The sequence below is a fragment of the Harpia harpyja genome, chromosome 10 (assembly GCF_026419915.1).
Source record: "Harpia harpyja isolate bHarHar1 chromosome 10, bHarHar1 primary haplotype, whole genome shotgun sequence".
Taxonomy (NCBI): domain Eukaryota; kingdom Metazoa; phylum Chordata; class Aves; order Accipitriformes; family Accipitridae; genus Harpia; species Harpia harpyja.
This window is the reverse complement of record NC_068949.1, coordinates 33,474,884-33,498,708: the sequence shown is the minus strand read 5'-3', so window position 1 is coordinate 33,498,708 and position 23,825 is coordinate 33,474,884. Positions and strand designations below refer to the sequence as shown.

At 41.4% G+C, this 23,825-nt stretch overlaps 1 protein-coding gene across 1 annotated transcript in view; it reads right to left on the bottom strand.

Moving 5' to 3' along the window:
* Positions 1–23,825, bottom strand: part of SORCS3 (sortilin related VPS10 domain containing receptor 3) — a 318,567-nt gene that overhangs the window by 97,939 nt on the left and 196,803 nt on the right. Inside the window, exon 5 of the mRNA XM_052799671.1 lies at positions 16,433–16,506. Coding sequence (XP_052655631.1) covers positions 16,433–16,506 — 74 coding nt within the window. The remainder of the gene's footprint in view (positions 1–16,432; positions 16,507–23,825) is intronic.

Sequence of the window (23,825 nt, the reverse complement as noted above, 5' to 3'; positions counted from 1 at the left end):
TGTGTGCTGCTGCCTTGGATGGCCATGGGGAGGAAAAAAGGGCACTCTCACTGTGAGAAACCATGCTAAATCAACATCCTCCACCATCCCTATCACCACTTGGACAAGAAAATACTGATAGGATGCAGGCAGAAGTGACAGGAAAGGTCATTTTTTTCCTACTGACACATTCCCTGACTGCTGCAAAGGCAGTTTTCGAAACACGGAGCCTGCAGCCAGTATTGCAGCTGGCGCAGGATCATTGGCCAATTAAGAATTCAAACTACCTCTGAATCCTATTAGGAAGGAAGCAATAGTTACTTTTTCTCTATCTTCTGCTTTTCTTTTTTGTTCTCATAGTAGCTCTTGGTTTTCACAAGATCTTTCCTCCCTTCTATTCAGAAGAGGATTGTGTGTTCTTGAAAGCTGAAGGATGAATAGAATCCTGGCAAGATCCTTATCTCTATCAAGGGAAGAGAGTTGTACATGGATGCATATTTACTAGGCCGCTCTGCTAAAATTTCATCTCTGACCGGGAGGGAAGGCAAGCAAGAAGGGCAAGGAAAACACAGTATTCTGCATTGTAAGTAGCTATTCCTGAAATGTTTCCGTGTAAGACACTATATAGTTCAAAATGAAAAAAGCTAGCATATGCAAAGAAAGGAAAAAGGAAATACACAGACTCTCTGGGTTACCTGCCTACTGCACCTCAGCTCACTCTTTCTACCAACTCCACTGCCCTTCCATGGAATAAACCATTTTTGCATTTTTTTCTACCCATTTTCCAGACATTAGGCATTTAATGACAACAGGCAGCATTGAGATTCAGCTACTCTAGCATCTTAGATCAAAAATGCTGAGCAATTCAGACTGACTGCTGTTGATCCTTGCTCCCTAAACCATCAACAGAGAATAAGAGATACTCTATTTCTCCATCTTCCGGACCCATTAGCTTGGGAGGTGGGAGTGGGTATCACTGGATGCGAGCAACATTTGTGTTAAGGATTTACAACAATGTAAAAAATCAGGCCACAGAGATCAGCCTGGATTGAGCTTTTTTGCCAGGGGTGTGCCTGGTTTCTGACCAGTCAAGATGGCATCCACCAGCTCTGGCTTTGAACACAAAATCAAAACTTTTACAATGGATTGAGACTTTCCCAAAATGCCAACTTGGAAACCCATTTTTGCAGGTTGCGATGTTAGACTGAAGGCAATTGTCACTGTTTATGTAAAGAAATGGAGGAAACAGACATAGACTACTTAGCAGGATGTTGTGCAGTAGATAAGGGCTAGAAATGGGAAGGAACAAGGCAAATTTATTGTGCAATAATATGTAAAGGGGGGGAAAACACATCCTTTTGCTGCAGGCAACTGCAGTCAAATTAGTGGATGTTGCCAATTAGTCTGCTGCAATTTTAATTGTATCCTGTCCCAGAAGTAAACACTTCTGTGTGGTACCAGGCAAGTAGTGCACGGCACTAACTCACCCAAGCAACAAAAGGGCCACATCTATATGGGCAGATGGGAGCAGAAACTGATCCATACAATTCCTGCTCAATTGATCTGGATCTTTTCACATAGCACCATTGCTAAATTATACACACCTTTCCAACACAGGCCAACAGCCAACAGGCTACCTTCTCCATCTAATATGGCATCACGTTTGTCTAGGTATCAGTAACTGCAGTAACCTTCAGATGGTCAAGAGGATTCTGTGTATTCATCTGTTATTTACTGCAATCAAGCCTAAAACTAGCTCCATCAGGCATTAACTCTGCACACGTAACAGCCAACGTGCACACAAGCTGCGCATAGCCCAGGCCGACAACACGTCATAAACTACCCTAGTTAAAAACAGATACAAAGGTTCAACTGGGAAAGGGGAAAGAATGTATTTATTAAACACATAAATACAGTATCATCTTCTGTGGCTGAATGGGGGGAGACGCTGCTGGATGGGGTAGGATGTGATGAGGTCTGTGAAGAGTTATGGACCAAACCTCCTTGCACAGCTTATTTCAAATGAAGCTTGGAAGAAAAGCTGGGCAGGAAAATACTGCAAGAAAGTGTCTTAGCCAGGTCCCTGGAGCTTTCTACATCTTTTCCAGTGCTAATTTCTGTGATGCTACAATTCTGGACATCAGCAGAAGTAATTGTTGTGAGACTTAGCTTGCAAGATAAGGCAAAAAAATTGCCAAGTGTTTATTCTCAGCTAATTTCTTTTCAGCAAAGCCAATCCTTTTTAAAAAGGTCCCAATGAATTTTAAGGAGGTGTTCTGCCTGGTATCTCAAAGGAAACAAAACTTAAGCTGTTCACAGCATCTGCATGTGTTTCCATATGTGCATACATGTATCTGCCTACCTGCATCTCATCCCCACTACCTGCTGAATGTCTAAACCTGTAAATTACCTGTAAACTCAGTGGATTACAGGTCTCAGAACTATAGAGTTGCTACACACAGTTGTTTCATGGATATAGCAGGCCAGGAAGGGGAAAGATGTCCAAATCAATCCTCTCCTTGAGGGAAAAGCTGACATTTAGGCTCAATCAGGTCACCAAACACTAGAGAATCCACACAAGACAGCAGGCTCTGCTGCACACAAAAACATTTTTTTCTCTTCACAGTACATAAAAGAAGGTGACTCTTTATATCACAGAAATTAACAGCAATGGGAAAGAAAAGCCCCTGAACCTGAGAATACCTTTAAAGTGTATTTATCAAAAGAACAAAGCTGCTGTCGATTCATGATTTTTCTTTTCCCTGTATGCTAATACCAAAAACTAAGAATACAAATAATTCTGTGTCTAGTTCTCATCCACTTAATAGGTCTTAGTCCTTTAAAGTCCTCTGGCATTTCTTCCCCAACCTATACTATAAAACCCAATAAACATAACCAAATTTTTGTGAAATGAACTCCAAAAAGTGTGTAGGTAGAAGAGTGAAGATCCTTACTCACAGCCCTGTCAAGGTTCAAAAGGGCCAGCAGCACAGGCAGGGCATGTGCTGGAGGTGGCATCTTAATTTCCCAGTGGTGCCTGAAATAACTTCTCATGGGGACTGAGACTCATGCAGGGAGCAGATCTGTCAGCTACGTCAAGCCAGCACTCATAGCGGGTGTGCTTCCAGGTGCAGTCACAGTCCTGCTGCTTACTTAGGAACCAAATAAGCTACTCCCATGCAGCCTGCTGTTCCTGACTCATCAGGGTACAGCCAATCTGGGCTATATAAAAGCAGCACTGAGGGCTTATCCTAATTGAATAAGAAGCCTTTTTTTGCCAAGTCCTAGCAGCACCATCATCGGGATATGGTGGAAGTAATCAAGCATCAGCTTATCAAGTTAAGATGCTATTGTCTTGAAGACATCTCAAAGCTTCAGTGTGCAATATACCATCAGCTCTCTGTCCTACATGCATCCAACACAGACAGTGATACTTTGAGGAATGCATTTCTAGAGAGGAGAGAGGTCATCTACCTGGGATTAGAGGTTTGCCAACTTCATGGTAGACAAGTTTGAAACATAATCCAATAGAAGGGTTTGATTCTGTTTTGCCTTCTGAAAGAAGGGACATTTTTTGCAGGACACCCTTATTTTTAATATTCTAAATTTCAAGTCCTTTGAGGAAACAAGAATAAAAGTATATTTTTGGAGACACTAAAAAATGACACATTTTTAGCTTTGTCTCTTCTCCATCCTTTTCTTCCCCCACCATCACTCTTCTTTTGGAATAGGAGAGGAAAAAACAGAAAAATAGGAGAAGTGGAAACCTGAAATGCAGAAATTATTGTATACAAATGTCATTTTGGTGACCAAAATCTAAGCCAAATTACTGGGGGGAGGGAATCCACTCCAGAGAAATAGTTCATTCTACTTAATCAAAAATCTTTGTTTGCCAATGGAAAATTTGGGAGTAGAACAGATTGCGGGAGGGTGGGGGGTGGAGGGTGGAGGGATGCGGGTGGTGTGGTTTGTGGTTTTTTCAGCTTTTTGGAAAAAATAAATAAATCAGGGAAATGACATTTTCTAGCCAGCTATGCTTTGCGCAGATCTGTGAAACTCAAGCACAAAGTTATTGTTTCTCTTCCAAGACTGATCACTGACATATTGAGTGACTTTGATCTCTTTCCCTGCATTTGGTTTAAAATTAGTTTAGTGCCTACTATATTATGAAGCCCAGTTAATTAATGTTTGGTCAGTGCTTGGCTACCCTCCTTTGAAAGTCATGTAGATGGGGAATTGCTGTAGATTACTGCTTTGGTTTTTCAGGAAACATGAATCAGCCCTGTTTCTGACCACTTTAGAAAAGCAAAGTACATACTCAAAGAAGCCATCAGCTCAGCCCGTCAGTCCTGCAGCCAAGTACTTCAGTGAGTTACTGTTTCCCTCCCTGGAAAGGAATGTTTAGAAGACTCATAATATTCCTCTGAGTTTGTCTCCTAGCAAAAGTATCTTAAACATGATCCGTTCAAGCAATGTTTTACACCAAAATAAGGATTCTCAGCTCACTGTGTGTTTAATTGCCCTCATTTGTATGAACATTTTCTGACTGCAAATATGACATGCCTGAAACGCTAAGGCTCAGTGATTCAGCTATTAAGAGAGTCCTAGGCAGAATACAGTGCCTCTGAAAAGCTTCAGAATAAGAGCATCATTTAATAAATGAATGCAGCAATAGATGAATAAAAATAAAACTTAAATTGTTGAAAGAGGGGATGCCAGTATGAAACTTGGCACAAGCAAAATGTATAGGATATGCTGATGAGCCCCATATGCCTATGTGCATTGTACATTGTATTAATTTAAGGAAGGATGAATCTCCACATTCCCTGTTGCAGGATATTGTGAAGAATCACTCTGGGATAAGATCTAACATTCTGGAAATAAATTTGTGGTTCAGTTTATGCATTTTGGAGAAAGGCAATGTGGAAAACTAGATTTCTGTCATAAACCTTTTGTGACAGTTGTTTCTCTGCATTTCAGATGCTAACCTGAAGAGAACAAATGGCTTATTTCATTCTTTGACTTTTAACCATCAGCCAGGAAAGGAAGAGAGAGAGAGGAAAGAAGAAGAAGGGGAAGGAAGAAAAAGACAGAGGAGAATAAACTACTCTGTTCCGGACCTGCAAGCATAAATGCGTCAGCGAGTCTCCTTGCCCCCCAAAAAATCATACTCAATTAGCCGCTGAGAGCGAGATGCTCATTTGTCCCAACATCCATAGGAGGAAAAGACAAAGAAGCAGGAAACAAAAAGGATTCTGGCAGCAGATATGCAAAGACAGGCTCTGTCTGTAGAAACAAGAAGTCTGTGTGGCTATGATGAGTAAAAGCAATGGTGACAGGAGGTCTGCAGATCACCACGTGTCTCGTGACAAGACAGGTTTGCATTCAGAACAGAAGCATCCTCACAGACAGAACGGAGAGGAGATGAATAAAATGGCCACAGCCACTTGCAGGTCTCTCCATCAGTGGAAGTGACACTGTGCAGGAGAGACCAGAGAAAACACGGAGCTTTTGTGGGTTCCTTTGCTTCAAGTTAGACAGATGCACAAACAAAAAGGAGACAAGGCTGCCCAGGGGCCTGAGATGCACTCCCAGTTCTTCACGATGTCCCAAAGCATTCCCATCTCCAAAGCATTACCTTTTCCAAGTAAGAATGCTCAGGGCAGGATGCTGCAATGGGAGTTTGTGCTACCCACATGTCAAGAAGTAAAGATGTATGGTCAAACTGTAGGTAAAGCAAGAGCTTCTCTTTGCTGGGTTCTTAATCTGTTGTTATAGATGAGCAATAAAAGAAAAGTAAAGTACAAGGCCAAATGAAAAGTAATACACACTGTTCAAATCTAATGATTTGTAGAAAGAAAAAAGAGAATTCTGGAGAAACTACAGCAGATCCCGAAATGGCTTTAGGGAGTCACTATTACAGATTACCCCTAAAATCAATATTATAATGGAACATGTCTCCTTCCCTCAAAGATTTTTCAATCAAAACCTGAAAACCAAAAATATTTTGAGCAAAACCTAAGAATCTTTCTGTACCCTTTGGCCAAAAACCTGGCAGCATTTTTGGTTCGTTTTTCTTTATTTTTTCCAATAAAAAGCAGGATTTTCTCCTATGGAAGAAAACCCAGATCTGCTGAAATCAGCTCTGAAGTCTACAGGTATTATTTGTCATTTCCTCAATCCTTGCTGGCAGTCACAGGTCAGTATGTTTCTCTCTCAAACTCAGCAGCAGAACTTCTGATATTTCACTAAACATGGAAATGTGTCTACATCCCATTTTTATTGCCTTCTGCCCAATGGAGGACAATTATCTGTGAGATAATTACAGAGCTATGATAACCACTGCTATCTCCTATTCCAATTAGCTCACTGCAAATATGCAAGTGAAATAGCCTCACTTACTGGCTTCCCGTCCTTGTTCTGTATATGATCAGCAAGAGGCAAGTTACTGAATCAACATTATTTAAAAGAACCTGTAGTGCAGCTAATAAGATACTCCTTCCCGCTCTTACGTTCTGATGTATCTTCATGCTCACTATGCTTAACAATAGCAGAATTAAACTCATCTCATTCTACAGAGGAGGCTCAGGGGAATGCAAGGGAATGAAAGGATGGGAGTTTCAATTTCTTCTCTTGCCGAGAATGAATTCTGCCTCATATAACTGCTGATGAATTGTCATTTTAAGAGAGTTTGTTAATTTCCAACAGGCAGAAGGCATAAAGAGGGACCTCCTTATCTTTAATGGATGTTATTGAGCAACACAAATGGCTCACGTTTAAATGAATGCAGAAACATCTTGTCTGTTTTGCCATGATAAGACTGTTCTTTCTGCACAGCATGGGTTCAGCTCCTTCTGTTAAATAAAACAACTGTTTTTGTTCAACTTAATGGCAGGCAAACTTCCAAAGGTTCAGAGGCTGAAGTCAGTTCAGAGAAATGGACTGGAATTTATCTGGGTCTTTCCTGATTCTTCTTGAGAAAATCTACCTGAAGAGCTTTGAGGTTTGACTGAAAACCTAGTTTCAAGCAAAAAATGGTCCTTGATAGCATTGATGTACTTACTGAGGATAAATTATCCATTAGATTGCAACTTTCTCCAATGCAAGAATGCTTCCAGCCCCAGCTGCTGTAAAGAAACAAGAGCTGCAAGAACCCCCACAAAGATGTGTCTCTTGAAATCCAGGTGGGCCATCTGGGATGAGGTCTGGAGCAGAGGGGAGGCTGCGTCCAAGAAAGATGCTAGCTCCCTGATGCCAGCAGGTGTTTTGCCACTGAATGAAATGGTTGGAAAATTATGTCCATAATGAGAGTATGTGAAAAGGACATTCTTAAACTTCTCAGAACAATGGTGATTTTTAAAACAACTCCCAAACATTTCTCTTCCAGTCACCTGAAAGCAAGAGGGGTTCTCTCCCACACTGAAAATTGAAAATTCACCCATTTGCCCAGAAACACAGAGATTAGTGTGGTATAGAACAAAGGCCAAAACCTAAGCCAAATGCCACACAAAAAAAAAGTGGGAGAATATTCCTTGCTAGCCAGAGCGCGCAAAATATGATACTACTGTCAGCCCGGCAGCCTAGCTTTTGATTAGCTTTGCCAAGCTATGACAGTATGGGAGATCCCCATATGCCTCAGAGAGATGCATTATTCAATATATTAATTAAAGGGCTGGCTTTCATCACTGCTTCCTACAAAGTATCACAAACAATTACTCTGGGACTGTTACTGACAGGCTGAAATTAATTTGTGTTTGAGTTCACATGCATCAGGGAGAGACAGAATGAAGTCAGCCCAGGCATGAGTCTGCAGTACAGCAATTAAGCTTCCAACACTGGCCTGTGAAACAGAGCAATGAAGTTTGGATATCTGGTACCCTGTTGCATGAGAAGGAAACAGATCCTTCCACCATGTACTGTCCAGACAGACATGGCATTGGGATCCAGTCCAGGGATCAATCTTAATTGAGAGAAATATTCAACAAATTCCTCCTTAGATCTTTCTTACTACTGGTTTATCTGGTCTGCTCCAGTCTGAAGACACTTAGTCACAAGAGAGTGGAGGGGATTACATAGAGATCCAAGATTAGCAATGGGTGAAATAAGAGAAGAGACTGCCCCTGAAACATAAAGAAACCTGATAGACGAGAGACCAAAGCAAAAGGCTTTTTGATGGCTGAAAGCCCTAACTGCAGTACAATATGTGACATTTAGTGGTAAGCATTAAATTTAAAACCAATGAACAGAAATATTTTAGCCCTTACTTTTCCAGTCTTAAAAAAAATAATCACTGCCAGCCACAGTACATCAAAGTCATAAATATGGCTAACATCACAAATTGTACTAAAATCACAACAAATCACAAATTCTAAAAGCCAGACAGTATTTATGTAAGGAGATCCACAGTTACAGTAGTGGACAAGGGATAACCCTTCCTTCTGCAAGATATGCTGTGTTTCTCAAGCAAAAGGAGGTTAGAAGGAAAGGTTCCTCAACGGCAACTTACTCCAAAATTGCCCTTCCAGAGGGTATACACCACCCATTGAAAGAACTCATTCTAGCTGTGATAGCAGCCAGAATCTGAGGTAGTATATGTATTGTGAGTTTGCTATCATGTGGCTCCTTTCTTGTGGTTCATTTATTATGTAGTTCATGGGTTTTAAAGGAGAATTTAAAGTATTTTAAATTATTTCCCTTTATGATCACACACAATCTTTGTAGCCAGTACGTTTTTCTTTTTTTCTTGCTAAAAGAGCTTTGAGCCCAGGGAGCCTGATAGCGTGGCATCCACAGGACTTTTTTACAAAGTCAAACACTTATTTTCCTAGGAAAGCAGGCAGTAAGGAGAGGAGCATTACACAACAGCAAAGTCAGGCAACAGACATCCTTTAGTAGTTCTTCCAGAGCATCAGCTACTATTTAGAGCTTACATTCATAGTACAGGAGACTAGTTGTATCAAATTTCCTTTGTAAGATGAAGTAATTCGTCAGCATGAAGTGTAAATATATACCAGAAACCCAAATATCTTGGCTTTTGGTCCAAAGTAAACTAAACAATGTTCTGTAATACTCCTCCAGTAGTGTACTAGGGTTTTTTTCCACCTTCTACAAAGATGCTTTCCCAGATCCAACTATTTCTGTCAATCTCTCATAAATTAGTTTAAAAAAACATGGACTGTGCTCAGAAATGGGAATGGTAGTCTGAGCATTACACTAACTGTAGGCAGGTTAGTGCTCACAGAACAGGTGGGGTCTATGCAGCCTCTATAAAACAGTCCTGCAGGTTTTCCCAGAGACAGAAAGTGAAGGATTTTCCTGTTCTTAGGGTCATTTAGGATTTTGTACTCTTAGATATCCATGAAATCTATCACAACATCCCTGGAAGAACACTTAGCAATCTGTACTTGAAAAACAGTATAGGATTAAGTTTGGGAAAAAATATGCTCATGGACAAAAGCAAAATATAAAACTTACAGAGGTTTCTCAAACTTCGTTGGTCACTCTTGTAAGCTACGGATCACAGTTATGAAGAAGTACATTATAAGTATACTGAACTTCTAACTTGGATATTAGGGACCAATATTTGCTCTGCATCACAAAAATCAAGATGGGAATAGGAGTCAGGACCCCTCTATGTTGGCTTTATCCAGACACTTTGTTTCAGAATGCACTCTTTCCCTACTTTAATTTTAAAAGCTTATATATTGCAAAAAGAGATTTCATTCAAATTTTAAAATCACTTTAAAAAACATCCAAAAAATGTCAAACATTTCAGGATGTTCCTTTGTTTAATTTTTTGAGAGAAACATTTTGATAACGTTGACATGAATTCTAGAATATCTTTATTGACTTGAAACTTTTTCAACAAAAATAAACACTATTTCTGCCAATAAAAAGTATCCAACTCTATATATCCATTTTGCATTTCTATCTCTGCCACTGAGTTACTGTATAATCACAAGCTAGTCAGCTATGATGTAATGTTTGGAAACATTGAATATCTATAGTGCCAAGTGCATTAACTGTAGGCAAACAAAATGAAAAAAAAATCCCTAACCTCACATTTCCCCCACTTGCCCATCTGTCCTAGTTTCAGCTGGGATAGAGTTAACTGTCTTCCTAGTAGCTGGTACAGTGCTATGTTTTGAGTTCAGAGCGAAGAATGTTGATAACACTGATGTTTTCAGTTGTTGCTCAGTAGTGTTTAGACTAAAGTCAAGGATTTTTCAGCTTCTCATGCCCAGCCAGCGAGAAAGCTGGAGGGGCACAAGAAGTTGGCACAGGACACAGCCAGGGCACCTGACCCAAACTGGCCAACGGGGTATTCCATACCATGTGACGTTCCATCCAGTATAGGAACGGGGAAGTGGGGGCAGGGATTTGCCGCTCGGGGACTGGCTGGGTATCGATCGGCGGGTGGTGAGCAATTGCACTGCGCATCATTTGTACATTCCAATCCTTTCATTATTGCTGTTGCCATTTTATTAGTGTTATCATTATCATTATTAGTTTCTTCTTTTCTGTTCCATTAAACCGTTCTTATCTCAACCCGCGGGTTTTGCTTCTTTTTCCCGATTTTCTCCCCCATCCCACTGGGTGGGGGAGAAAATCTTTTAAGTGAAAAGGAAAATAAAATTGGTCTTATTATCACCATGGTGTTGTGATCTTTAATTAACTAATGTGACCTTGCAAAGAAATCTTTCAATATATGCCTAGACCTTTTAAGGTCTCATCTCTCCTGAACCCTTATTACAGAGCTTGAGGCTAGAGTCTGAAAATTTTGTCCTCAGCCTAGTACAGCTAATGGTGCTGGTGGCTTGAGTAACACATTCCAGATTTATGTTAGCATTACCCTCTGGGAGAAAAACCTTTCCCAGGTGTTCTCACCCACAGGGCATGGAAAGCAAGTCCCTTATCACAGGCAAATGAGTCATTAGCCCACAGGATTCTCCATTAATAGGTCCCTGTTCAGTTCTTCATCTGCGGTCTATGTGAATAGCCACTGGGTATATGCCTTGATGACGCTATAGGTGGTGTTATCCATGGTTGCCAAACTGGAATTATTCTTTTTATCCACAGCTCCATGTACGGTATGGTTTTAATTCTGAAAAACTCTAATGCAGGATTACTTAATAGTCAATTTGACATTTACAAGACTATGTTTTCTTAACACTAAACTTGGCTGTAAAAAATCAAGCGATGTTTCCCCAGCACTATGCAATGTCACCATCTGGTAATTAATGATTAATGGGATTTACAGGAGAGACAGGCACATATTTGACTAACCATTTCATTACTGGCAAACTAGTCAAGTAAAGGTAACCTTAGCTGTATCCAAAGGTCACTTCTGGAACTGCTGCTGAAACAGTCTGTGTGGACCCAAATTAGCACTGGGATTAGGAAATATCAGTGCTGTCACAGAGATGAGGAAGTAAAAACGGATGTAAACCTCTGCCCAACTGCAGATCCAAACCCAGATCATAACTTTTTGTAACACTGAGGTAAATCCCTTATCTTCTGCTATATTACTCTCAGATATCCAAACCGGCCTCCACTATAGTCTTCATGAAATTCAAGCTGCAAATAAACAGAAATACACTGGCTAAGTATTATCACTGTTCCTATCCAAAATCATGACAGAAAGGACTGAAAACCTTGCCCTTGAGAGATGAAATTTGCTGCCTCATGCTTCAAACAACTGTGACAGAAAACTGGTAACTCAAAAGCATAGCCTAAGTGGATGCATAGCCTCTTCCCTTCTCCCAGTGAAAGAATAGCCTGTTCCCTTCTCCTGGAACTCTCCTGGAGTTCAAAATGATTGTGGCTGGCATTCATGGATACCGAAACAACCAGAAATCTGGTTGGTTATCACAGAAAGAGAAAAAATAAAATTCTGGGGAGTCTCAGTGAGGCAATCAGCAGTATATTTGAGAACTGCTTGTTACACCACATTTTTCCTATTCATGGATACAAACATTGATCCTTGAAGCCAGGCTAGTGCACATCCTATTTTCCACCTCCTACTGTCTCTCCCCTCCTGCCTTGTTGGTGTTTTCTGCCCAGCTTTCATCACTAGTGTCTAGTTCAGTGTCTTTTACTGACTAGGCTCATCCTGGGCAGTGATTTCAGTGCTCCAAATATCCCTGTAGCCATCAGAAATGCTGTGCAGATTTCTCCCTCTCTTCCACACAAATGGGTTTTCCCCACTTCCCAGGCTTTGACAGAATCACCCAAAGTACCAGAGAGCATGTTAAAAAAAAAAAAAAAAAAAAAAAAAGAGAGAGAGAGAGAAGGGTAAATGTGTAGATGTACCAGGCAAAAAAAGATGGAAAATGGTCCTACATGCACAACTTCATACTCCCCAGTGATGATGGGAGGCAGGAAACGTGAATGAGTCCTCCAGCAAAGAGCAGCCTGGGGAGACCCCCTAAGAAAGGGGGTGGGTGTCCCAAGGAATATAGCTCTGTCCTCTGCACAGGATGGCAATCCCTGTGTCTGCTCAGCAAACATAGGCAGGGCCTCCAAAGACAGTTGGACAGGGGATGATATTCACAGCCATTTAGCTGATTAGCCGCAAAACACAGGTCACCCTGTGGAACTCCACATTTTAAATAATTAAGCCATGAGATTATAAAAGGACTTCACATGTCACTAAAGCATCTTTTAACTCTCTAGTGCCCTTCAGTGCACTTAATCCACTGCTGTAGCACCTGATGTCACGGTATTTGAGTACTTCACCCACTACACGCAACAGGGGAAAGAAATGCTCTGCTATCCCAGTCTTACCTGGGGGGTAACAAGGCAAAGTCAGCTTGAGTCATCCAAGATGACATGGAAAAGCTGTGGCCCAGCAAAGTGCTGAACAAGGCTTGGTAAATGCTCCATTAACCTGTCCTGCCCACCTGCTTAGTCCTGTTGTCCCACTACAGGACAAGGCAGAGGCAGTAGAGCAACTTAAGGACAATTCAAGTCCTTTGAGTTCTTATCTGAACAGAGACAGTATTTAGTCAGCACAGAACACACCATGTGTTTTACAGATGAGGAAACTTCCCCAACATTTCTACAGTACAAAATATGGACTGTATTTTTTATAACCCTCCACATGACAGCACAGGTGTCTAAGTTACAGTGCGAGAAAATGAACAGGGTGCAGAGTGCTGCAGAATGTGTTTTAAAAGAAAAGAACATTGAGTAGGTTTTTAACAAATGTTGCACCCATGCTGGTTCCAGTTATCTTGAGTAATTTCAGAGTGATGAGTGATCTGGGAATTTCTGTATCATGTTAGCGTAATCTCCTATTTCCAACCTTACAGCATCCTAAGTTATTAAAATCTCTGAGGCCAAAGCACGTGGGAGCCAAATTTGGATGCCTGTACTCACATCAAGTAACACATTCTGTTCAAGCTCTGCCACTGTCATCAGTGGGTGTAGCTAACAAATGAATCACTACTACAGAAGGAGAGATCTCAAATCCTAGTTTTTATAACTATGAGTGGCCCAGAGATGAATCTCAGCTCATGCACAAACTTTGAGCTGGCTGCAGGAACTGATGAGAGATGTCCCATAAACGGTGGGACATGTGACATCCATACGGGATGAGAACACAAAACTACAACCCAGTGATTAGCACCAACATCTGGGACTAAGAAAAGAAGTTGAAGGCAAGAGCCAGGATAAAAAGCCACAGATCAGGATTGGAGCTTAGGACTTTGGTTTTGACCAGTGGGGAGCCATCACAGATGCTGCCTGCCAGAGCTACAGCAAAATGCATGGAGTGACTTGTGTGTCCACAACTAACAGAGAGGTCTTGCTTACTCTGCTGAGTGAAAATTCACATCCCAACCTCACAAGTTCTGATGCAATCGTAATTTTCTCCTGGCCTTAAAGTCTCTATATCTGAGCTCTCTCAGGGAAGGTATAATTATTTGGAAAGGTCTCAAAGAGAAAAATAAGACCTCTCCCTGTCAGGCTGACTGATCACATGAACCAGGTGAAGATTATAGTCTTCACAAGCCCATTCACGGCAACCTGAGAGATGAAAGTCATGCTTTGAAGGCAAAAACATTCGACAAAGGCTGCCCCAGATAAAGCCAGCTGCATTCAAATCAGATGAAGTCTGTCCCATTTGGTGAAGGATGCTTACCTGAGCCCCTACTAATAAACAATGCAGAGCAGCATAAACAAGCAGCTTACCTCTGATTTTGGCATCTCCCTATCATTATTATTTCACCTTTCCTGGAATTTTTAATTAAGAGGTTCAATAATATACTATTTGATAGGCTGATGAACTCCACAGACTAGTGGCTCATGTCCCTTTGAAACTTATAGCTATACCCACTTTCTCCCTCTTTCATAGCCTAATAAAAAGAAATCACCAAATTCCCGAGGCTAAAGTGTTCTCCTTGCATTTCTTTTTCTGTACACATCTTACAAGACAGAGCTTGTAAGCCATCACAATTTGCAGCTTTAAAAAGAAGAAAAGGAGGAAGAAAGAAATCAGACAGCTAAAGGGGAGTTATTACATTCCAAAACTTCAGCACCTCTGACCCCTGCACTACGAATTGGTTCAAATCTCTCTCACTCTGGGAAAAAACTAATTCACTCTCTTGGAAAGTTTATTGTCAATGGGATTCTACTGTTTCTGAGTGGAATAAAGATTTCTAGGTCTATGCCATACGAGTTTTAACTATAGAAGACTTCTACATTTTCTAAGAGAAAGAGACACTTGAAGCAGAGGCATTATATAATGCAAGTGCTAAAAAACAACATTCAAACTATGCAGCCAAAAGACTGTATGAAAAATGAGGCAGATTGTGGAAAACAATAAACAGGTTTGGGTGTCAAATGGACAAACAGGCAATTTCCATTAACCATAAGCTCGGCTGTGCTATTTAAAGGATAGGGTACAAATATCCCATAGGACCAGCTATTCTACTCCACAGAAGGATTCACCTGGAGAAGATCCACACTCACCTTTGTCATGTGCACCTAGCATGAACAGTGAAATCAAAGGATTTTGGATAGTTAGGTCAATCAACCACCTGTCACCAGAACCAGGAGAACATAACCCCCTTTCCTTCACTATGGAAATGTGAAACAGTAACATGGTCAATCAAGGTTCTAGATCTTCGATACATTTTGCAGGTCTATGTGACTTAAGAGCCTTACAACTTCTTTTCCTCGATGTTCAAAATCCTTCTTACACTGTCCAAAATCCACAGGTACACTAAGGGAAATCTCCAGACTTGATGCCATAAAGCCATATTTTAAATGTGGGAGCCTAAAAGCTGTTTAGACAGATTTGCAGAAGGACCTAGACAATTTGAAAATCCTATGAGGTGTCTATCTCCACTGCAAGGTATGGAAATATTGCAAATCCAATCTATAGATATTTTGGGCCTGTATTCCAGGTACTTTTAATGATGTGCAAGAATTTCTATGAGAATTTGAGTCTAAGATATATAAATCATGCTTTGCAATTGGGAGTCAATTCTTAAGTCATGCAAGTCCTTTTTATTTTTAACCATTCCAAATAACAGCCTCTGTTTCCTTAATATTACGATCTTTAGGGGCCTTAAGGACCAGACACTTCTTTTAACTATTCACAGATCATGTAAATCAGCACTTCTACACATTCACACACACCCCATCATCTGGCATGTAGTTAAGTACAGCGTTAAGAATCTGATTCAAGCCCCAGATCCTAGATCAAACTACAGAAGAATATTGCTGGGTTTTCTCTTTCTCTCTAAAGTCAATTCCTGGGCCTTCACATGGTGGAAAGAAATTTGGAGAAGCAGCACCTGAAATGGAGGAGCCTGGAGATAGGAACTAAATTTGTTTAATCATCTGCTTTTAAGACAGTCTCCCAGTTTTGGAGGGTGACGTTCGGGAAATGGAAAGGAAGATAGTCACAAAGCAGATTTTTAGCAAACTGTTTGCAGATCCTGGGCTCTCACCAGTCAGTAGAAAGAAACTGGCTCCTCAGAGAGTGATTCAAAGCGGAGTCTGAATCATGCTTTCTCCCAGTGGCTGCATAAGAAGACTGGTCAAAGTGACTGGCTCTGCACAAAGACTGTGTTGTAGGCTAAAGCAACTCTCAGAAGGGTTGAAAAAATAGGTCTAATGATCATAGCTTTGTCACTGAAGCACTGGGCAGTTTCTCTGTGTTACTGTAAGCAGGTATATAACAAAGAAGCAGAAGTTCTGCAAATACCAGAAGACTTGTACTCATCTGTACAAGACACCACTGTTACCAGACAAGAAAGTGGTACAAACATGGAGGCTATAGCACTACAAGATATGTACTATGGACTGAGTATACAACATTGATGATGACCAAAACCAAGGGTATACTTAATGTTCACGTAAAGCAACCAGTCCCTTCGGGTTAGATCCCCTTCTCCCCTCCATGACCTGCCCAAAGCAAGCAAAGCCTGAGGGCATAACTCACCAGTAAAACCTGTTTGGAGTGACCCGCTCGTGCATGAGCTGCCATTTTCTTCCAAAGTCCATGGAGCTGTACAGCTGAAAGAGAGAAAGTATAAACTTTGAGGAAGAAAAGGAAGGACTGCTGCTAAATAAAGTATTAAAATCAGCTCAGATTAAAGAACAGAAATGGATTGTCCTGCACAATTATCAATCAGCCTCGCTACCAGGGATGGCTAATAAGGCAATCTCCTCCACTCACATTTAACCCAGACTGAGCTCCTGAGACTCAAAAGCAGGTTAGCTCTTCCAAAACCTTTTCAAACTTTTTTGCGCTTCCTGATTTCAGCTGCCAACATATTCACTTCGGCTGCCATATGACAAAGCTGGCAGTCCCCCTGGCATTTTCAGCCCACCAAGAAGCAGGTGATTGAGGACATGCAAATTCCTAACATTAAATAGAATGAGAGACAAATTAGATTAGTTAACATGACTATGATGTGGTAGGTAGTTGTACTGGTTTTGGCTGGGCTAGAGTTAATGTTCTTCACAGTAGCTAGTATGGGGCTATGTTTTGGACTTGTGCTAGAAACAGTGTTGGTAAGACAGGGATGTTTTAGCTGTTGGTGAGCAGTGCTTACACAGTCAAGGCCTTTTCTGCTTCTCACCCCATCCCACCAGTGAGTAGGCTGGGGGGGAACAAGAAGTTGGGAGGGGAAACAGCCGGGACAGCTGACCCCCACTGACTCAAGGGATATTCCAGACCATACGGCATCATGCTCAGTATATAAAGCTGGGGGAAGAAGGAGGAAGGGGGGATGTTTGGAGTGATGGCGTTTGTCTTCTTAAGTAACTGTTATGCGTGATAGAGCCCTGCTTTCCTGGAGATGGCAGAACACCTGCCTGCTGATGGGAAGCGGTGAATGAATTCCTTGTTCAGTTTTGCTTGTGCACGTGGCTTTTGCTTTACCTATTAAACTGTCTTTATCTCAACCCACCAGTTTTCTCACTTCTACTGTTCCTATTCTTTCCCCCATCCCACTGCGGGGGGGAGTGAGTGAGTGGCTGTGTGGTGCTTAGTTGCCAGCTGGTGTTAAACCACAACAGTAGTGACTCTATACTCAAGGTCATGCTGTGATTCGTTTTTATGGTGTGGATTACATCTCTCTTCTGTTTAGGAAAGAAAAGGAAAGTGCTCCTAATTTACAACTTCTATGTCCAGAACAAGGTCTAAATTTTGAGATGTTAGAAATCAATCTGCTCATTAGTTAAACATTAAAGATAGTGAAGTGGCTCTTCTTGAAAGCCAAATTTTCAATTTAATGATCGTTTTGAGTCTTTCTGGCTAACAAATGGTGCAGCTGTAATGTAACCAGATTTCCATGCAGCTCCACACTAAGTCTCAGACATAGGTTCGCTTCATACCTACTCTGCTTAATACCACAAACGCCACTGCCATATAATTAGTTTATTACCCACAATCCACTCACTCATAGTCAAAGCATATGTAAGCTCCTTTTCTCCAACTTTGAGCAAGTTTGGTTCTTCAGAAAAAAAAATACACTTTGAGAAATAACTACTCTGCTTTACAACTAGATCACAGAGAAATAAATAGCAGGCAGTGTTTTGAACAGGATTTCAAATAAATTTCATCTGAAAGAAATTCTGGTTTAATAAAATAAGGGTTGATTGCAGGCTAAGGAGTTAGATAACAGAGCTGAAAAAACTTAAATGTTTGTAATATCCAAATTTAGTTCCTTAATGGGAAAACGATATCACTTGAGTAAAGGTTCTGCATTTGATTTGATTTGGAGTAACTGGATTTACAAATCAGAGGCAGGTCCATGTTCAGATTAGAAAGGTTCACAACCTAGTGATGTGTAGTATGGCACAGCTATGATGGATGGCTAAGTGTGACTGGGAAGATAAACTATATGTGCTCGCACTGAATATTAAAGTTTCTTGAATGGGCAGTACCTTTGACCGCAGAGATACAGCAGCCACATCAGAGCTGGACCATAGAACAATTTACAAAGGTGACTGGAAAGGGCTGTTTGAGCAGTATCCAAAGCCTGAGGCAGCTGATTAATTCTTACTATGTTTGTACTCAACTGCACGACCAAACCAATGTACAGCTAGCAAAAGGAAACTTAAAAACTGAAATTCAGACCCCATCAAGTATCTAATGCAACTGGTATGTGTAAAGGCAAACGAATCAGTCCTTTGCATTTATGCCAACAGAAAGTCCAGTTTCTACCAATGACAGCTCAAGCTGCCAGTGAATAAAGCACATCGGGGAAAAGAGATAGAAGCAGGCATCCTCCAATCTTCATGTCAAAATGGGCTCCAGTTACGTAGACTTCACTCCAACTAAGATCACTGGGCTTGTGGTAAGAAATATTAGGAAAGATTTTTCTGCCCCATGTTCTTCAGGAAATCAGACATGATCTGACTATTCCGATTTGGCCATATTCCTTTGGCACTGTCACTAGGTAAGGTAAGATACTGCACTAAAAGCCCATGTTATCTGGGCTTCCTCTGCTTTTCTGGTCAACCAATCACAGTGACAGTCTAAAAAAATACAGTAGAGAATCCTCTGCCCCAAAAGCAATCCTCCAAAGATCCAAAATAAAGTATTGCTTACCTTTTTTTAATTAAAGGAGCCAGGAAAAGAAAATTTCTTCTGCAAATTTGAGGATAGGCTTATGAAGTCAACATTAACATTAAGGTAACCACTTTCTGAAGAAACATCCAGATTTTTAGAAACAGTAACTGAAAATCCACACTCCAAGAGTCAAAACGCTACAGCGCTACAACTCTGTCTTGACTTTAGCATGGTGCCTGCCAGCAATATTCCTTGAGTCATTTGACATGGTTTTACACATACAAGGACCTCTGCACACAGACTGAGTTTCATCAAACAACTGGGCTATCCTTTCCATTTCCTGACTGCGGGTAAACTTGCAGATTGAGCCACGGTGCTGTACAAATCACAGGCTCCAGGCGGCTTAGCCTCAGTTAACTCCCGTTCACAGGCAAGTGCAAGTGGGACTAGCATTCTTATTGTATTCTGCAGTAGATTAACCATTCTCACCATGAAAGGAAAGGATTAGAAAAATACATCCATTTCCTTAGACTCTCTTTTATCTTTTGCCCCTAGCATTTCCTTTTCTTTTGCAGCTGCATAACAGCAGTAGCTACAGATAGCTCACTCAGTGGCATGAAGCACAATCTCTTTCTAACTACTCATCTCTCCCACAGTGTCTTATTCAGGGAGCATCCTTCTCTCTATCAAGTTAAAAACAAGAGACCAGCTACTGAGTACTTTTTTCCTCCCTTCTTTCTATTAAAGCTCAGACTGACTGATGGTAGAAGGATTAAATTGAACTTGCAGCCTTTAGGTGATTTCAGACAAAGAGATAAGGAGGATATTATTCATTTCAAGAACTTTTATTTATTTATTCACCTACTTATTCTAGGCGTCCACTTTGAATTTTAACCAGATGATTGACTCTTAAGGCTGTATGACAGAACAAATTCCTGAAAGGTCTCTCTGGCCCAGTTCACTTTTATGGTATTACAGATGCAAATGTAAAGGTTAATGTTGAATTACTAAATAAAATGTACAATAGAGAGTTTCCTAGTATGCATTAAAATTGTATATATACATATACACTTTTTGTTCATCTTCCTTCATGGGAGAAGAGGTGCTTTTAGAAAACACAACAAATTTAGTGGCAAGTACAGCAGATTTCAATAGAGATTAATTTGTCCTAAGGCTGAATACTAAGCACCGGAAAGAAATGAGGTTTGTTTGGTGCCAAGATTTTCCCTTTTTAAAGCTCTGCTCTGGCTCTTTAGTGATGAGTAATCTCTGGCATTTCCACCTCCCAGAGCACTCCAACACATTGGTTCAAGAGTGATGGACTTCAGTGTACCACGAGGGTGTATTGTGAGGGTATGCCCTTTCTACAACCTCCCTGTGTTATTTGACCTGCTCTGATGAATGAAAAATTAAGACCATTGTGGGTCTTTATGTTTGTATGGGCTGGTCTTGTGCCTTGATGCAGCTAAAGAGTAACATGCAGAGGACTTGACTAAGGAGCAATTCAGAAGCAGGACCCAAAACAGAAGGACAAAGTCCTGGCTCAAGGCAAGAGTGGCAAAATTCATTTTTTAACATGAAAATGAACTCAGAATCCTGCATCCACCACAGAGGCACCTCAGTAAACACAGTCACAGCACTCGGCTGATCCCAGCAACTTCTGCACCTATTTGAGCGGACAGGTTCCAGGAGCCTCTTGAAAGCTGAGGTGCTTTGGAGAACAAACACGCAATATTCAAATTCCTTACTGAGCCCATCTGAATGGTGCTTATGAATCTCATCTACCCTTGCAGCAGATGACAGGGGTTTTTACTAGGCATGGCCCTAGAATTCCTGCTTGCCTGCAGACTAGCATATGACTGCCACAGGGCAGACGGGATTCAGGAAGGTGAAGGGGCCAGCATTGTGTGTCACATAAATATACCTCTTAATGTGTTCTCAGGCCTGATGAAGCACCTAAAGTATTACCCTGAAAGTATCAACCTGGTCACACTAGCAGGATCCAAGAGCAGCTCTGCTTTCACACCTGGCTTTGAGGTCACCCCAGCTCAGCAGTACAGGTGCAGTCTTTGAGAATGGGTACTGGGGAAAATCTGCCTATGTTCAGGAGCCTAGTTAGACCTACCATTAAAAAAAGGCTGTAACATCAAGAAGGTAAATAGCAAATGTTTATCCAAACAGCACCACAATACTTGACACTCAAGGATCGTAGCACCAGACATACCACATCCACCAACACAGTCCTGCGTTTTGCCAGGAACACACAATCTGTCCTAGGAAAGACCTTGGCAGACCAAGTGATATACAACTTTATTTTACCACAGGCCAGAACCTTAACTCGTGCTTGTCTTGCTCAGCACAACTCTGAATCATAAGGATATTACATACCACAGGCAGAATGCTGCTGCTTCAAACTCTGAGAACACTTGAAACATTTTATTTAGCACTGGCATTGTTTCTGAGATAAGCAGCAAGCCCCTTAAAGAAGGAGCTTTATCCCTGGTGTCAGATTCTATGCCACGAACACATGCAACATGCCAGAAACACAGTCAGAACTACAGAGCTGGAAAGGAAGGAGTTATACACACATGCATGCACACAGAGTGTTGCACATGAAAAATGTCTCCATGCTGTTGCAATTCTCCAGTACAAACTCTCAGGGTGATACATCCTGCTGGCTTGCTTGGATGATCTTGTTTGGGGCTGGGGTAATTTGGTTTGGCTGTTTTGTTTATTTTCCCAATGCGAGCTAGCAAAAAAATACAAAAGGATTATTTTACTGAAGAAGTCAAGCTTCTCAGAACTGGAGCAGCGTGAGAAAATGGCCTGCTTAAATTCCACTTATGGAGAGAGGGGAGAAGAAAAAGCAATGAAGGAAAAACATGGAAACCACAGGAAGAGACTCAACCCCCTGATGTTAGTCATCCATGTCCGAGCTACTCACCAAGGCTCATTTTTAGATAGGCAAGAAACAGGCTCAAAACAGGCACTTCTAAAGCGCAAACACCATACTAAGATACACTTTTAAATTGCTTATTTTTCATGCCTTTGAAGCCTCCATTTCTCCCCATAAACACTAAAAAAAGTCCACAGTGACTAGTGCAGAAGGAGATAACCCCACTATAGACAGATTATTTAGCTGAGATGGATTTCACGTTAGGTTCCCTGCTCCCAGGTTGACCTGCTTGGTCTTCATGGGGGAAGCAGGCAGAAGACTGAAGATTCAGGGCAAGCTGAAGAAAGGTCAAGCATACAATAGCCTGGGTACACTTTACCACGGCAAGAAGCACGCTGAAGATGTCATGTATAGATTGAGAAGCAATAGACAACAGGCTAAAGAAATTCAGAGACCTTTGATATTTATAGACTTCAGTGCTCAAACACAGAAGAAGAATTAGGGCATCAGGAACATACATAAAAAGCTTATAACCAAATAAAATCAAATACTCCTTGTTGCTATGAAATCTGGTCTATTGGCCTGAGCAAACATCTGGTGAGAATCTCAATAGTTTCCTGCCTGCCAGCCAACCCCTGAGTGCAAATAATGGTGTCAGATAAAGTAAGGAAGAACAGCTGGACTGTATGCACTTAAAGGAAAAATTCATTTATTACACAAAAAATTATACTTCCCCCAGACAATACATCCAGCTGATTATGGAAAGATGTATTCACATTAATCCAGCAGGGTGTGAGTTGACCTAATGGTAATTACTGGGCAGCAGTGGACACATGGTAACATGATGGAAGAGGAGGGGCAGATTAGCTTGGCCTGCCATGTCCTCGGAGGAGCATGATCCCAAGCAGTAGCTTGGATTGCTTACATGAGAAGATGACTCTGAACCCAGAAAAGCACAAAAGCAAACACCTTCTCAGCCAGAGATGGTGGGAAAAATCTACAAGATGTGTGGAGGGTTCCTGCCAAAAATCAAACTGGGACAGATGAAAAATAAAATTAGGTCAACATTTCTGTAGGAAATTGGACTACATGCAAGCAATCTGCAAAGAGTAACTCAGAAAAGCAAGTCTGTTGCAGGGTCTTAAATTTTCTCTACAGAGCGAAAATGACCATGATCACTGGAAAAAAAATTAGAGGCTCAGAAACTAACAAAAAGTTGTAAACCACTCAGAAAATTGCAAGGTGTGTCTTTTTTCTACACTTCCATGTTACAGATGAAATTACAAAAGGAAAAGAAGGTGCCATCATTAACACGTCAGAAAGTTCATTCCTAGAAGGAAAATGAACTGAAGGAAAAACTCACAATGCTTTTCAGCCTTGAGAGTACAGAACAGAGAAGCCATGTCTGACAACTGCCAGAGATAACCTATCACATGGAAGAAGAGAGCCATATGCAACTGTATTGGGTTTGTGTGGCAAGGTTTTGGTAGCAGGGGGGCTAAAGAGGTGGCTTCTGTGAGAAGCTGCTGGAAGCCTCCCCTATGTCCAATAAAGCCAATGCCAGCCAGCTCCAAGATGGACCCACTGCTGGCCAAGGCCAAGCCAATCAGAGACAGTGGTAGTGCCTCTGTGATAACATATTTAAGAAGGGGGGGAAAAACATGCACAATTGCAGCTGGAGAGAGGAGTGAGAATATATGAGTGAAACAGCCCTGCAGATCCCCAGGTCAGTGAAGAAGGAGGGGGAGGAGATGCTCCAGGCACCGGAGCAGAGATTCCCCTGCAGCCCGTGGGGAAGACCATGGTGAGGCAGGCTGTCCCCCTGCAGCCCATGGAGGTGCACGGTGGAGCAGATATCCACCTGCAGCCCGTGGAGGACCCCACCAGAGCAGGTGGATGCCTGAAGGAGGCTGTGAC